The sequence below is a fragment of the Dermacentor albipictus genome, chromosome 5, assembly GCF_038994185.2.
Source record: "Dermacentor albipictus isolate Rhodes 1998 colony chromosome 5, USDA_Dalb.pri_finalv2, whole genome shotgun sequence".
Lineage (NCBI taxonomy): Eukaryota > Metazoa > Arthropoda > Arachnida > Ixodida > Ixodidae > Dermacentor > Dermacentor albipictus.
In genome coordinates, this window is record NC_091825.1 from 141,102,100 (window position 1) to 141,117,308 (window position 15,209).

Consider the following 15,209-nt stretch of genomic DNA (forward strand, 5'->3'; position numbering starts at 1 on the left):
CTACGACGGACGTGCGTGACGCGTGCGCGGACCATCATATACGTGAGAGAGAGAGAGAGAGAGAGACAGGCGGCCTAACCCAACACCACCTAGATAGCACAAGGCCTGTTTACTCTAATCCATGACGTCATGCTACCTGGCCCGAAATTTCTATTGACAAAGCTGGCGTGATGAAAGCGGTGACGTCAAAATCACTGTTGCCTACTCGGGAGCATCCCCATTAGATCCTATGGCAGTGGGGCCAGGTAGCATGACGTCATGGATCGGAGTGAAAAGGCCTCGTGCTATCTAGGTGGTGTTGCCTAACCTGAATAGACTTAGTCGTTCTGTTGTACATATGTAATCAGTTCCCATATTTGCGCTATCCTATCTGCTATTCTCGCTCCCTGTCCTTTTACTTCCTCTCACTCTCATCCCTCCACTGCTGACCGCCGTTCAGGTGTCAGCAGACTGGCCTAGACACTTACTGTGTGGTAACGTTATTTATTTATTCGGATAAACAAATGATTACGACTGCTAAAACCTGATTAAAATTCGGTTTGCAACTCTGCGCTGGGAAAAAAAGGATAAAGAAGAAAAGAAAATAGTACTGACGAAAGGGGAAACAAGAATGAGGGGTAAAATAAAGACAGCACCCGGAATGCACGCTACGCCCAAGAAGAAGAAGAAGAAAAAAAAAACACTGCCCAGTTAGAAGCGTTCTCACAGGCCATTGCAGCGCTATTATCGACCACTGTAACGTGCGCAGTTCTGTTCCGCGATCGGATTTCGACACTCAACTGGATACGAGGCCACAAACGGCCCGTGTCTACAGTGACGAGAACGACGATGACGACGACGACGATAATGATGATGATGATGATGATGCGGGCGTCCCATTTGACACGGGGACGGTGGTACATACTGACAAGCTCGTTCTTCAAAACATTTAAGTGTATTTATACATTTAAATATATTTATGCTATAAGCTACATTATCTACAGTAGAAAGGTGGCTTCATTGCGTGTAATTCCTTCCTTCGTGCCACCTATTTTTCAGCTCAAAATCAAACAAAAATGAGAACAACGGTAGTATGGGAATTGCACATCAGGGAAGGGGGATAAGACGTAAACATTGTTCGGCTTCAGTGAACCGTGGAAAATCGGTCTGGATCGATAAACTGCAACGTTGCGTTCTAATGTTTCGCTGCATAACTCGTCCCTATGCCATCTACGCTATAGTACAAGCAGAACGAAATACCGTAAATGGCCATCGGCGGTGCCATACGAACCATGCACTTCCCTTTTAGTCAGCATGGGCATATATCGTAACAGTGACGCATATAACAACTATTACAGATATTTGATTTCATATCAGCATTCATATTTTTCTTCTCAAGGGTATTCCACTGTTGTACGTCCGGCATACTTATATCAGGCACACGCGGCAGAGGGAGCTTGAGCATGCAGCCTCGCCGTCACCTTAACGTATTATCCAAGTGTCGATACTGCCAATAACGTTCGCTCATTACGGTTGTAATTAATAGCAATAATAGTACCTGCAATGTAGGTAACCAGACCTGCCAATATGGTAACGGCTTGTATTACCAATCCTCGTGCTTGTCATCGTGATGAGTTATTACTTACTGATTATAGTTAATATATGCCGAAGTTAGTTTCACATTATTACTACTTTCGTTATCACGGTCATCGCTGTGGCGCTGCCATCAGCATAAACGTTATCGTCAGTCTTTTTTTCGCCCTATACTTTCAATAATCTTCACTGACGATTCAACTGTTAATAATTCAACCATTCATCCAGTTCGGAAAGTTCTTGTACGCTTATCAGCACGGACGGCGAAGACGTACGCGGCATCTACTATTCATCAGCGGGGTGTGCGCCATACTGCACGCTTGACAACTTCGAGTTAATTATCGCGGAGGACCCGCTTGCACCGTGTGCCTCCTTCCTAGTTGAAGCCGGGGCTGTAGATATTGCAACGGGAGTGAGCACACGCTTGGCTGCTTCCACCCGGCGGAACATATAACTGGGCTCAGTGACCCGCGATCTGTGTCTTGGCGTGCGCAGCGCTTTGTATAGAGACTTCGTCGTCACAGGTCTGGAAGACACTCGGTGCCTCGAATGGGCAGCCTAAGGTTCTCTCCGACTTAATCATCTCGGAAGAATTTGGGGGATATTTGGCAAAGTATCATCAAGCTTAAAACATTTAGGTATTGTGTTTTGATCTTTTTCACTAAATGTTTCTGTGAGCAATATATCATTGTAAAGTCTATATATTTTATGAATGTATACGAACGTATCTTGTATATGCCTTGTACTCAATGTCTGCCCGTCCTGCAAGGACCACAATGTGGTCTGCAGTATGTAATAAATAAATAAATAAAAATAAAAACTGAGGAAAGAAGACGAAGAGCACGAAGTGTTCTAGTTCACTCATAAGCATGTCTTGCGCGTTCTTTTTCTTCTCTTTTTTTGTATGTGTGTGTTCTCTTTTTGTGTGTGTGTGTGTGTCTGTGTGTGTGTGTGTGTGTGTGTGTGCATTCGTACGCGTGCACGCGCTCCAACTTTCTTAGCAATTGTAAGACGATGTTTAAATTACTGTCGTGCAATGCCTTGTATGCATCGAAGCAAGCTTGCAGAACCTGAAGTATTGGCAGCGGCAGCCCTTGTTCTGCTTTGAGACATCAATCTTTGAAACGCCACTTTGGATTCATTACTTGAAAGCCAATATCTGAAGGCCTGCCTGCCTCTTACTATTAGTCCGCGTCGCACAACTGCGTAGTCGCCGCAGATTCGCTAGCTTGTACGCCGGAAGGTGGCGTGCCACGCCGTATAGATTCACAAGCCCCTGCTTTTAAAAATTAAATTATGGGGTTTTACGTGCCAAAACCACTTCCTGATTATGAGGCACGCCGTAGTGGATGGCTCCGGAAGTTTCGACCACCTGAGGTTTTTTAACGTGCACCTAAATATAAGTACACGGGTGTTTTCGCATTTCGCCCCCACCGAAATGCGGCCGCCGTGGCCGGGATTCGATCCCGCGACCTCGTGCTCAGCAGCCCAACACCATAGCCACGGAGCAACCACGGCGCGTGCACCTGCTTTTCTGATAACTGCCGAGACGTGAAAGGGACAGCTGAATCGTCAGTGATCCGGCTGTTCAGTTCAGACAGCCAGTAAATTTATCCCCGATGTTGCCAATGTCTATGAGGGCATGTGTCCTTTGTCGAGGACACAGCGACAATGATACAGATGACGCCGCGATTGCAGAAAGGACGCAGGTTTTTTAAACCCCACTAACCACACGTGCCATTATTTATTGTGATCATAACCGAACTAATAAGGGTAAGTCCTCCGGAGTAACCGCACGGCGAATCCTCACTATGACTGCATGCCATCCCTGCCGAAAGCACAAAAACGTCATGCGAAGCCTCCGATAGGTAAGCGATAAAAAACTTTCTGCCGCAAGTAGTTTAACGACAAACTTCAGGGGGACATAGCTGCGGCTTCCTTATTGCGCGGCCATGCGTTATGCTTGCTCCAAAACACACCAACTTCAGATAAAAAAAATGAGGTAAATGAATATTGTCAACTTTACATGAAAATTTGACACTTCATTTTTCGTCACAGAGTGACGTTTTATTTCTCGGTTGTTAGAGCCAGGGCATAAAAGTAAGCGGTCAGATTATCTCTACTGGCGCCGCAAATTGATCGATTGATCGCTCTAGCGATCGACCTATTTAACGACTCGCTCGGTGATTAACGCGCTCGCCGTCTGAGTGACTGACTGATTCGCCCGATCGATTAATTGAGGCGGCGCCAAGCTCTCGGGGTGCAGGTCCCACGAACGCGCCGCAGCTGTTGATTATGGAGCCCCGCCGTCGCCAGTTTCTTCAGGCACTCTTCTTCGGTGCCAGCGTGCGTGCGCGTCTGCCAGGCTGACACTCACGGCCCTCATTAAGGCTTTCCCGACGTCCTTCCTTCCTCATATCGTTCGCTATCTTCAAGGCGTCATCCCCCTCCCCACCTCCTTTCCTGTCGCGCTCACACACATACACGTTCTGATCTCTCTCTCTCTCTCTCTCTCTGATATTCTGCGTTGTGCAACAGGGCACAGCGACGAGGAGCGAGCGCGTGGAAGCCGGACGACGGCGGGAATGCTAATTGGAAAGAGTGCGCGGGGTGCTGCACGCATCGATCGCTGCCAGAGACGGCGGCGGTGGCGGGGCCCGCGGAAAGCTGCGAGGCCGGCGCAGTGACGGGAGGCGGTGGGTGCGCGTGGCTATATGCACGCCGGCGCGTTCCTCTCCCGCGTGCCGCTGCCGCCCGTGCGCGAGAAGAAGGCGGCGGAAGAAGCGCCCGCCCAGAGCGCGCACTCTCCGGGGAAAACTTTCCGGCGGGCGCAGTGTATTTTCTGCCTCGACTAGAAACCATCTCCTCCGCCATTAACGCGAGCCGTATAGACCGCCGGTTAACGCTCGCACCAGAACCGCCAGCGTAGCCGAAAGTCCTATATTTATATATATATATATATATATATATATATACATGAAAGACGTAGGACGGCGAGGGTTGAGGTGTGCGCTTTGAGCAATGGGAGAGAGTTGGTAGAAGGAGGGGTTAAAATTGCACACGTTTGTTTGCGCAGAATCTGTCACATATAGAGGGGACGGAAGCTGCCGGAGGGGAGGGATTTGCAAATTTTGTCAGCCCCAAATCCCGGTTCCCTGCGCTCCCGTATTGAAAACTTTCAAAGCGCTTGCCGTCGAGAGGGGAGCAGTGAAGTTAAACTGACGTTAAACTCGAGTCATCGGAAAGTTGGTGCTTCCGAAGGATCGAGGGGGGGGGGGGTGCGCTCCTTTCTTTCTTTTTTTTTCTGACACGGTAATGGGACGCCGTATGTTCCCGAGCGATTTGCAGGAGTGCCGCCACGTGCACATTACGTGTTGCCACGCTTGTACGTTGTTTGCGATGCGTTGCGAAAGCTATATGTATAAGGAAGGCTAGTTGTTTTGTGAGCGCGAAAGCCGGGAGAGAAGGGAAAGCACTGACCGTAGTCGAGGTCGTGCTTCAATTTATGGCGCCCATGAGAAGCAGACAGGTAAGCGAACAGGTAATTTGGCCCGGTAAGCACGCATGTAGCGTCGTTGTCGCAGTAGCAATGACTGTCACCATAGGTGTGTGCGCAAACACTTCAGTATGCATCTCTCGGAACTGCGTGAAGTCCCGTTATTTCGCTCATCTAGGACCTGAAAGCAACATTGCTGTATACGTGCAATGAAGAGATAGAGATACGTTGGTGAGAGCTGATAATTTTAGCTTGGTAGCTATGGCCAAATGTTTAGCATGGGTAAAAGAAAGCATTGTAGTGAAAGCATGGGTGAAAATCTTAGCATAAGAGTGAAATATGAAAAAAAAGAAACAATAAAAAATTTAGAGAAGTGCTGGAAAACGTATCAAGAAAAAAAAAAGCACACTTTGTAAAAGGCGCAGGGGAGCGGAGTAAATTGCCAAGTACATGATTAAGGCTCGTGTCGCAGGAAGCGCGCAAAGCAGAAGCAGCGCTCCACCAAAGTCCGAGAATATTACCCCAGCTACACTGCATTACGCAACATCAGTTAAAGCCCATGCTGCGGTAACGATTATGGAGCGTTGCAGCCTCGTTATGTAATGCGCTCATTTGTATAGTGAGCGAGCCTGCTGTTTTCTAGGTGGGATATATATAACCTTAAAGTATGATAATATCATTGTTGCGTCTATCACTGTGATACGCCTTACGCTGCTTGTCTGTTGAAGATAACTGAATTGCTAATATACTTAAAGTGGCATCCTACGGAATTGTTAGAGCCGTGAAACATCTTCACAGATTGCGAACCTTCCACTGTGCGCTAAACTGTGCGCTCTCTCTCTCTTACCACTCTCTCTCTCTTCATCCCATACCCCCTTCCTCCAGTGCAGGGCAGCAAACGGGACCTGCGTCTGGTTAACCTCCCTGCATTTCCTGTCTTTTATTTATCTCTCTCTCTCTGTATCTCATGATCTGCAAAAAGAAACGCCCACAGCATCGCTGCACACGTTGTACTGACTACAACTGGCAGCTCTTAAGCACACCCGTAACAGATGGCTCCATAACATATGGCTCGATAACAGATGGAACCAATTTGCCTGCCGACATAATCCTATCATGGTGGTAGGGAATGCGTGTTGGACGGACACGTTCGTCACCGTTAAGGTGAATCGCGCTTGCGGCCTAGCTTAGTTGCGCAACATCGCACAAACAGAAATATCTAATCGCAGTCATTTCGTTAAGCGCGCGAACTGCTTATGTAGGCGCGGTTAACATTTTTTGAAACTATGGTAACTCGTAACTGATGCGCAGCTTAACCAAAGTTCTAGCGTGCTCCTGTAATTTTATACTACGAATCGCATTCGACTCAACTGATCCCTATAATGACAACACGTGCAAACCGTCGCGGTGGCTCGCTGGCCATGGTGTTTTGCTGTTTAGCACAAGGTCGCGAGCTCGATACTCGGTCGCGGCGGCCGCATTCCAACGATCCGCAACGCAAAAAAGAAAAGGAAAGAAGAACGCTCGTGTAATGGCTTTGTGCGCGTTGATGAACCCCGAGTGTTCAATATTCATGCGGAGCAATCCATTAAACGGCGTTTTTTATTCCGCACGGAGCAGTTTGTGGTCGTTAAACCCCGATAATATAATTTAATGTACTCCCTATTCGCAACGTATTGCCCTTTTCTCCAGCTGTCGGCCGAGGGAGTGCCGGTGAAATCACGCGCACCTCCGCTCCTCAGCATCGCAGGGAGCGTCAACACGAGGAGAAGCAAGGCGCAGCAGGCCGGCAGCACACACTTGAGCAGCCACTCGAGGCGTCGGCCGCCACCCGCCAGCTTTCGCGGTAGCAAGAAAAGAATAACAACTATAACAACAACGAGAAGAAGAATGTGGACATTGCGGACGCGTGCGGCATGCGACATGCGGCCGAGACGTGGGCGTGTGCGTGGCGCGAGCGAGATCTGCACAGCTCCCGCCTTCCCCATCGCAGCGCGGAGAGTGCCGTGTTGTAGTTCCCCTCCTCCTCCGGGCGCCTATCCCATTTCCCGCGCGCCTCTCTCGTTTCCAGGGCGGGCACGTCTTGGCCACGGGCGGGCTTGTTTGAACAGCCGGTGCCTCTGGACCTGTCGCCGTCGCCCTGACTGTAAACACGACCGGAAGAAATCCGGCTTGGCCCGGCCGGTCGGTCGGTGACGCGCGAATCGTAACGCGGGCTCGATTGCGCGGAGGAATTCAATTTGGGGAGTGGTGCCGCATGCTTTGCGGCGAGCGAGCGAGCGACGCCGTCGTCGTCGTCGTGTAGGTGGTGCCCCGCGCTCTTCGCGGAAACCGCACCCCCGCGCGGGGAATCTTGACGTAATGCTCTTAGACCTTCATACGAGCGACGTGCGCCGAAGATCGTACGTAGCTGATGGACAAGCCGCCGGTTGTTCTTTGGCGGATATCTTCTGTTCTTTGTCTTGAGTGACAACGCAAGACAGGACGAAGATGGAAACGAAAGGACGCGAGACACGCTCGATTTGTGGTTGCACTGCGCAAAGACGCGCGGCAATGCCCTGTCTCTTGCGCTATATACGACTTCAGGCAAATACGGAACGTTGATAATTTGCTAAACGCTGCCTTCGCACCACCATGCTTCGCACGCCCCATCACGACTGCGTTGTGAATATGAGCGGGCTATTTTCTTGTGTTCCGTTCCCTTTTACAGCGAAGCTGTTAGCCTGTAGTTGGTCGGGATTTTTCGTGAACGTCAGCAGAAAAAACATTATCTCCTTTAGAATCAGGCATACGACACACAGTACAGTATTCATTTCAATAAAGAAAAGTACAAAACAAGTGTCGCAACCGCATGATTGATGATAAGCGCCTGTGAACAATGCGAGGCACGTTCCTTCTCCCCGCGTGTGTTTCCCGGTAAGGATTACGGTTGCATAAGCTGCTCCTGTGGGAAAGGGGCCACAGCAGCATACGAATCAGTGAGTGACGCCACCAAACTTCCTATATCGAAGGGAGACCTGCCTAGCAACTCATTCAGTCCATTGCAAGACCGCTATGGGTAGACAACGCAAGGACTCCCGAAGAGCAGCGTGAATATGACGAACGTCGAAGAGTGCAGAATCGTAATGCTCAACAACGGCGTCGCGCTAAGACTAGGCAAACAATAAAACATTTCATATCCCCATCGACGCCATTGGAGTGGTTTTCTAACAGCTTCACTGGCCATGCGCTTTCGCAGGGTCAGGTTGGCGAGTCAATTTTTTCACGTTATAGTTACGGGTGTGCAAATATAAATTTTTAGACCGAATCGAATCCGAATCGAATAGTGCCAGAAACGAATCGAATCGAAGAGTTTGCGAATGAGGAACAGCGGTAATCACAATTGACATAAAACTATGCTCACATTCTAGTATTTTCAAAGTTAGGAAGTTTCTGTCATTACGTTGTACGCTATGAAGCCTTGTTTGTTAAAAGCACAAATGAAGCGTTAGGAGCAAACAAGTCTTTTCTTCGCATGCACAGGACTCTTCAGAGAGTGCTAATGATCGCTGTATATATAGCCTGTAAAGTATGGCTAGCTAAGCGGCCTGGCCGGAGGGTGGGAAGGGAGGGGGAGGGTGTGTGTCATATACGTCTCCACCTGCTGGACATATCCGTTTCGTCTGCTGCTCACCGGTTTACGAGACCGTTTATAGTGTCCCTGTGCATAGTGTCCCTCCCACACGTGCTCTGTGCTTACTCTCTCCCTTTCTTCTTCTTTCTATTCCCCTTTCCCCCACCCCCAGTGTAGGGTAGCAAACCGGATACTCTTCTGGTTGACCTCCCTGCCTTTCCTGTCCTTGCTTTCTCTCTCTCTCTCTGCTGCTGGAGTTCTGATTGGCTGGGCTGGGTTACGTGTCAGAAGGAGACATGCACCCCCAGCCAATAAGCCCTTCAGGTGAAGACGAAATGGACATGTCCATTAGGTGGACACTTACAAAATGCGCCCTCTCACCCTCTCCCGCTGATCCAATACGCAAGTCCGCATGTTTTGTGTCAATACTATGCCCTTGAACTTATCTTCATAGGGATTTATCTCCGTATTCTCAAAATATCCTCGACTCGAACCTCTTCCTCTACTTCACTGAGTTGAGCACAGCGCTAGCCATTGACTAGAGAAGACGCTACGCTTCTCAAGAATAGCCATGGAGTGTGAATAAAGCGCAGCCACTACTTCTGTCGAGGTATAGAGCTACCACCTATACTTTCTTGAGTGGAGGTGGAGTGTTGATGGAGAAACGTTCTAGAATGCGAGGGTGCGACAGCTAGGGCCGACTTGACTCTGTCGGTGACTCGAGACCACCTCAGGGTGACGCGACATGCACAGCGGTGTTTGTTGACGCTATAACCCACCCTGTCAGTGCGCCAAACAGCTGCTTTACGGGAAAACAGAGCTAATGGGGAAATGGTATGTTTCCGATGGCTTAGCGAACCAAGGTAGTAACTGAGTGGGACTATAGATACCACGGCCGTGTGCCCATGTTTCGGGAACATCGTTGGCTTAGTGGCTACGTATGGCATTAAGTCGACGACAAGTTCGCGAGTTATACTTCCGGCCACGACGGGCACACTCCGATGAGAGCAATGTACAGAGACGCCTCTGTGCTGAGATGTTAATAAGCACCCACCGACCTTAACTGATCGAATTGATTTGGCATTTTAAACTTCGACCTTCCTAACACGAGTGCTGCTTTGGAGCTTCAAGATGAATCGTTCAAGAATCAATTGTTTAATCACTGTTTATTCAATTAAAGTTTACCAATAAATTATTAGTACACTATCGGCTATTAACGGCTCTGTGCCGACTGGTCTCTAAAAAAGAATGTTTTGCTTCACTGCTTTACATTGCATGCGGAAAGAGTCTGCAATGCTGAACTCGCTGTTTTGTCTGTTTAAAAAAAAGGGGAAAGAAGCAAAGCCCGAGGCACAGACAAACGTTTAGCAGTCAGCCCCCCTGTGTGGTGCACGACTTCGAATGCCTTGCCATCCGTCTCGCCCTCAAACGCATTCCCATTCGCGCTGAAATGTGTGCTCGCGATTACTGGTTCTCGAGCTTGATCACTTTGTATTGGCGCTTACTTTCCCAGAAAAGCAGCTTGCTCAAATATTGAAGAAATGTTTAGTCATCGTGCTTCACAGGAAGCATGCCTGCCTGGAGGATCAAGAATCGCAAATCGCAAAACTTCGTGCGATCCTTCCGCTGTGCTGAACTGGATTCACACGACGAACCGAACTCCGCGGACGAGCATGACGTGGTTGAGTCCGTTGAGTTGCTACTAATCGCGTCCCTGACATCTGCTTATCTGCCGTCCCTTGAGCGCGGCGTGATTCGGCACAAAGGAGAGACGTCATGCTCGTCACCCTAGTTCACAGTTCATCGCGTGAATGCAGTTTTATTGCTGTTGTCCGAAGAGCTGCATTCACCGCATTCGCGATGGGCCCATATGGGCCGCTCAATTCGTTACAAGGCACGTTACGAGACACCCCACGTCGCTGGCTACGCAGGGACAGCATACGAGCATCGAATTTTGACGTGCAATCAAGGCCGCGGCAATGCCTGGTCGGAAAAGAAGAGAAGGGCTCGAGCGCCTGCTTACCCGGACCCCTGGTGCGTATCGTCTGATTCCTCCTGGGAAGGTCGGCCATCACTTGCTGCTGCCGTCCTGCGTTAAAAGCATGGATGGCTCACAATTGACCGCCATTGAAGACGTGTGATAGACAGGGATAAGGGCACTGTGAAAACGGCGAACAGACAACCTTACTCCACCGTAGCATCCAAGCAGCCACGTGCGCTGAAGGGTTTTCACAACTGGTCAATCGCGAACAATGACGCACGCATTTTGCAAAACGGCAGAGTAGAGCAGTGGAGCTTTCTTCCGGTGCCTTAGGGCAGCTCTACAGTCCTTTGAAAGATGGGAACAGACTATTCATTTATTTAAAAGAAGTTTCGAAAACCGAAGTTCAATAAAATTAAGGAACGGTATCGACAAAGTTTTTCGATCATGAATGCTTTCGGCGTTCGCCGAATGAATTTGGCCATATGTCTCACATGGTGATTGGCTGACGCGTGCTCTTCGGAAGAAATTTAGCACAAAGACTTTTTTTTTTAAATTGCGGCCCAGGACCTTTTGTTTTCCTGTAAGCGCTAAATTGAGTATTAGCAATGTTACGTTGTTCAGAAGGACTCTGGCGCTCGAAGCAACTATATTGCGCACACATTTCATTCCATTGTTGGTTGGGACCTCTGAAAGGCTATCGTCACGAAGCTTGTAGCGTCTGTCCCTTCGCCCTTGTAAGGAAATGAAGCAATCACACTCACGTGAGCAGTACATAATGTCAACGATTCGTTCTACTGAGAAGTACGAATAGCACCTTATTCGGTACAATGCCTGTGGCTATAAAGAGACATGGCGCGTGTTCGTCACACCCACTATGTTGTTCATCTAGTTCATTTATTCCACTTTCGTTAACAGTTGACAGTTAATTGGCGCACCTCTTCGGACTGACAGTAACATTCTCAGCCATGTTTTTTTTTTAATTCTAGGATATGCCTTTCTGTTCCCGCATGTCTTGCAGAGAGGGAATTTTATTCGACTTCGCCGAGCGCGGATTAGTTCTTTTATAGACAGGGCTGACAGCGACATGTCGGGGGATTTAAAGTTCGCTCTGTTTCACCTACTTTCACGAAACAGATGAATGTGACGTCTCAGGCGTGGAAAGGTGAGATGCGCCGAAAACAAAAGCTGTAGGTATCTATGCGTCAGGAACATTGCGTGTAAGCTAAATTATCACACGCCCTTTACCGCAGCGTAATTCTAGAGCCTAAATGGTTGCCATCACGACGCACGCTTATGTTACGTTTAGGTTAGGCTCTGTTGTGCGCATCATCATCTCACTTTGTACTTGTTTTCTTTCATTATCTGTGTCATCGCCCTGCAGAACTATTTACTTCATTTTTTTTTATCCGCTAAAGCTGATCACTTTGCTCCGCATCGTTTAGTCAACCAGAACTAACTTCTGGCAGGTTCCATGCATACAGTCATTACGCTGCTGTTTAGGTGGTAAGGGCAGTATAGCAACGGGTTGGTGCTAGGCCCAGAGCGTGCAAGATCAGGCGAGGCACTGACAGAAAACGAAAAACAAACGAAAAAAAAAGCCCATCCTTTCCCGTGCGAGCGCACCGCACACGCTCGCCCCATCTGCAGCCGCTTGACAGAGCGGCCGGCGCTTACCCGCCTTACAAGCGTCTTTGGTGTTCTTGACGTCGGGCGGCCTGCGGTGAGGTCCCCGGGGCACTTCGATGGGCACCACACGTCTCCGCTTCTTGGGCAGCTTGGCCCGCGCTTGCGTGTGCGAGTAGAACATGGCAAAGTTGGACACGATCACGGGCACGGGAAGCGCGATGGTCAGCACGCCGGCCAGCGCGCACAGCGCACCCACGAACATGCCGGCGTAAGTCTTGGGCACCATGTCGCCGTAGCCCACTGTGGTCATAGTGACCAGGGCCCACCAGAGGCCGAGCGGTATGCTGTTGAAGTCGTTCTCGGGGTTCGACTGGATCCGCTCGGCGTAGTAGACGAGGCTGGCGAAGATCACGATGCCCAGCACCAGGAAGAATACCAACAGAATGAGCTCGCCGGCGCTGGCCTTGAATGTCTGTATGAGGATTTTGAGGCCCGCCGAGTGGCGGGTGAGCTTGAATAGTCGCATGATGCGGATGATTGAGAAGAACTCTAGTATGTCCGCGTTCTCCAGGTGCGAGGCGAGCTTCTGGAGCGTGAGGTCGATGTAGAAGGACAGCGTGGCCGTGAAGTCTATGATGTTGACCGCGCCGCGCACAAAGTCCAGCTTGCTGGGGCTGGCCACGAAGCGAATGATGATCTCGAAGGTGAACCAGGCGTTGCAGACGCACTCGATGTAGAAGAACGCGTCGTGCGGATTCGTCTGGATCTTGTCCAGCGTCCACGCGACGGCGCTCTCCGACGTCTGCACGGTGATGTTCTTAATGGCTGGCACGCGCATGTTGGGGTGGGTTTTGAGGCAGAAGGACAGGATGGAGACGCAGATGAAGAACACGGACATCACGCCGATGATCTTGGCGGCGGTGGAAGAGTACGGCTCGTCGAACAGCGACCAGATCTTGGGCTTGACCCGCTGCCAACAGGACAGCGTGCCAGCGAGGTACTCCTCCTCCATGCCGAACTTGCGTGCGATCTCCTCCTCACTCGGTTTGTCCGTGTCCAGGTCTAGCCGGTCCAGTACGGCCAGCGTCTCCTGCGTGTCCCTATGCTGCGTGTAGGTCATCCAGCAGCAGGGTTCCACCTGCGACAGCAAGGCGTAGCATGTTTTAGCGGAGTATACAAGGGCACACGCAACCTTTCGCTTCAAAGTATAACAGCGCGACTTCATGAACAAGGGCAAAACCGAAGAACAGACAAGGACAAAAGCTGTCCTTATCTGTTCTTCTTGTTACAAAGCAACATTTCAGTTTGCTAAAGTTTTAAAAACTTCTCACGGTTGTTTCACACTTTGCGTCTCCTGCTCCTACTCATCCGCTGCATGGTTGAAGTTGTTAATTGAAATATATGTTTGACGGAGTATGAATAGCCGTTCTCCTTGGCTGAGATTACGAGCTGTACTCAGCCGTGTGAAATGGAGACTAACTCTGCATATTGCTGATGTTCTTACGCCCGCCAAGTTCCGTGCTGTAATAAGTCATAAGTCATGCATCAGCATTGAGGTATGCAGTAACACTCGTTATATGAATCACTGTTTGGTTTGCATTGAAGTATACGAAGTGCGTATAAGAGGCGTTTTCAGTTTTATATCTAACCCCAAAGTGTTCCCTGCCGGGCTGCAGCGAAAGCCCCGCAAATCTGCGAGACGACGATACTTCGCCGTTTTATGCCTGCCTAATGGTAAAGAAATTAAGCGTATCAAAGTTAGAAAGGTTCGCTTTATTAAACGAATTGTGCTCTTGATGAGGTATGCATTTTTACTGTGACGATATTCAGGTACTATTTGTTTTATGACTGAGTAATTCTCGAGAAAGCAAGACCGACAGATGGTAGTACTTAAAAGGCTTTCCTTTTTTCGGTCTCAGCCGGCGTTTACAGGTGGCGCCCTTGCTGGCGCGCTCCTGCGCTAGCTTCTTCGAAGTCGATCCTCACTGCTTGGTGGCGCCGCGGCGGCTCACGCTGTTTTCACGCGTCTGATCACCTTTGGACATGTGACCTGACGCAAGCGTGATGCCTCCGGAGCTGTAACGACGCATTTTCGCCACATAAGCACTCACCGTCGCGTCAGATATGCCCACGACGTCCAGTAGCCTCCGGGATGCTGCTTGCGCATGCGCAACAGCACAGCCCTCTCACGCTTGCCATCGCTGTCATTGTTTCGCTCTTCGAGCAAAATTGAAATTACTAAAGGACTGAACTTTCACGGACTTGTATTTGCAAATGTGCAACAGAGCTGCCGCCGCTACTTAGAATACCCGTTTCGCTTTCGTGTTATAACCAGTTGCTCTGATGGAAGGATCAACAAATCTCTTTCAACTTTGCCCCTCGTGTACATTTTGTTCCTTGCATATCATCTCTGCACGACGTATATGCTGCTATTCATGAAACGGCTCGTCGTTAGCCGCCGACTGCATACGGTAAACACCGGCGCAGCTTAACTCGCTCGTTTCACGTTTTCCCTTTTTCGCCCTAAAAGCAAACCAAGCGGCGCGCGCAATCGAGAAAAGGAAAGCCCCCAGTAGATGACAAATCACACCGCGAAGGCCTTACGTCAGCAGCCCGCGTAAAACATGGAGCACTTCGCGTTTGAAGTCGTACAAACGATCTCCATCAATAATTCTCAATGTTTCTCCCACAAAGCAACATCCCAACCCTCCCCGTACACACACACCCACTCAACCCGCCAGTCTGCTCAAAAAGTTTGCTCGAGCGCCGCATTTTGAACTGATGCGGAATCGACGCGCCGGAGTCGCGTACAGCCTTCTCGCAGTTATTGTTCTCTTTACTTGCGCCCAGAAAGAGCGGGACAGCTGCCTTATCCCACTTATAATTCAGGCGTCGATTTCAGAGCACACAACACGCTT

General features: G+C 49.7%; 1 protein-coding gene and 1 long non-coding RNA gene across 8 annotated transcripts in view; one reads left to right on the forward strand and one right to left on the reverse strand.

The window, feature by feature from the left end:
- The window catches only part of LOC135908352 (uncharacterized), a 140,567-nt gene that overhangs the window by 81,981 nt on the left and 43,377 nt on the right, over window positions 1-15,209 (forward strand). For both annotated transcript variants that reach the window (XR_010566294.1, XR_011514624.1), the window contains exon 2: window positions 10,613-10,715. This is a non-coding gene — a long non-coding RNA (uncharacterized lncRNA). The remainder of the gene's footprint in view (window positions 1-10,612; window positions 10,716-15,209) is intronic.
- Window positions 1-15,209, reverse strand: part of LOC135908350 (potassium voltage-gated channel protein Shaw-like) — a 244,196-nt gene that overhangs the window by 65,542 nt on the left and 163,445 nt on the right. For all 6 annotated transcript variants that reach the window (XM_065440108.1, XM_070539025.1, XM_070539024.1 and 3 more), the window contains 2 exons: window positions 12,340-13,429; window positions 10,705-10,770 (listed from right to left, as the gene is read on the reverse strand). In XM_065440108.1, the coding sequence (XP_065296180.1) occupies window positions 10,705-10,770; window positions 12,340-13,429 (1,156 nt within the window). The remainder of the gene's footprint in view (window positions 1-10,704; window positions 10,771-12,339; window positions 13,430-15,209) is intronic.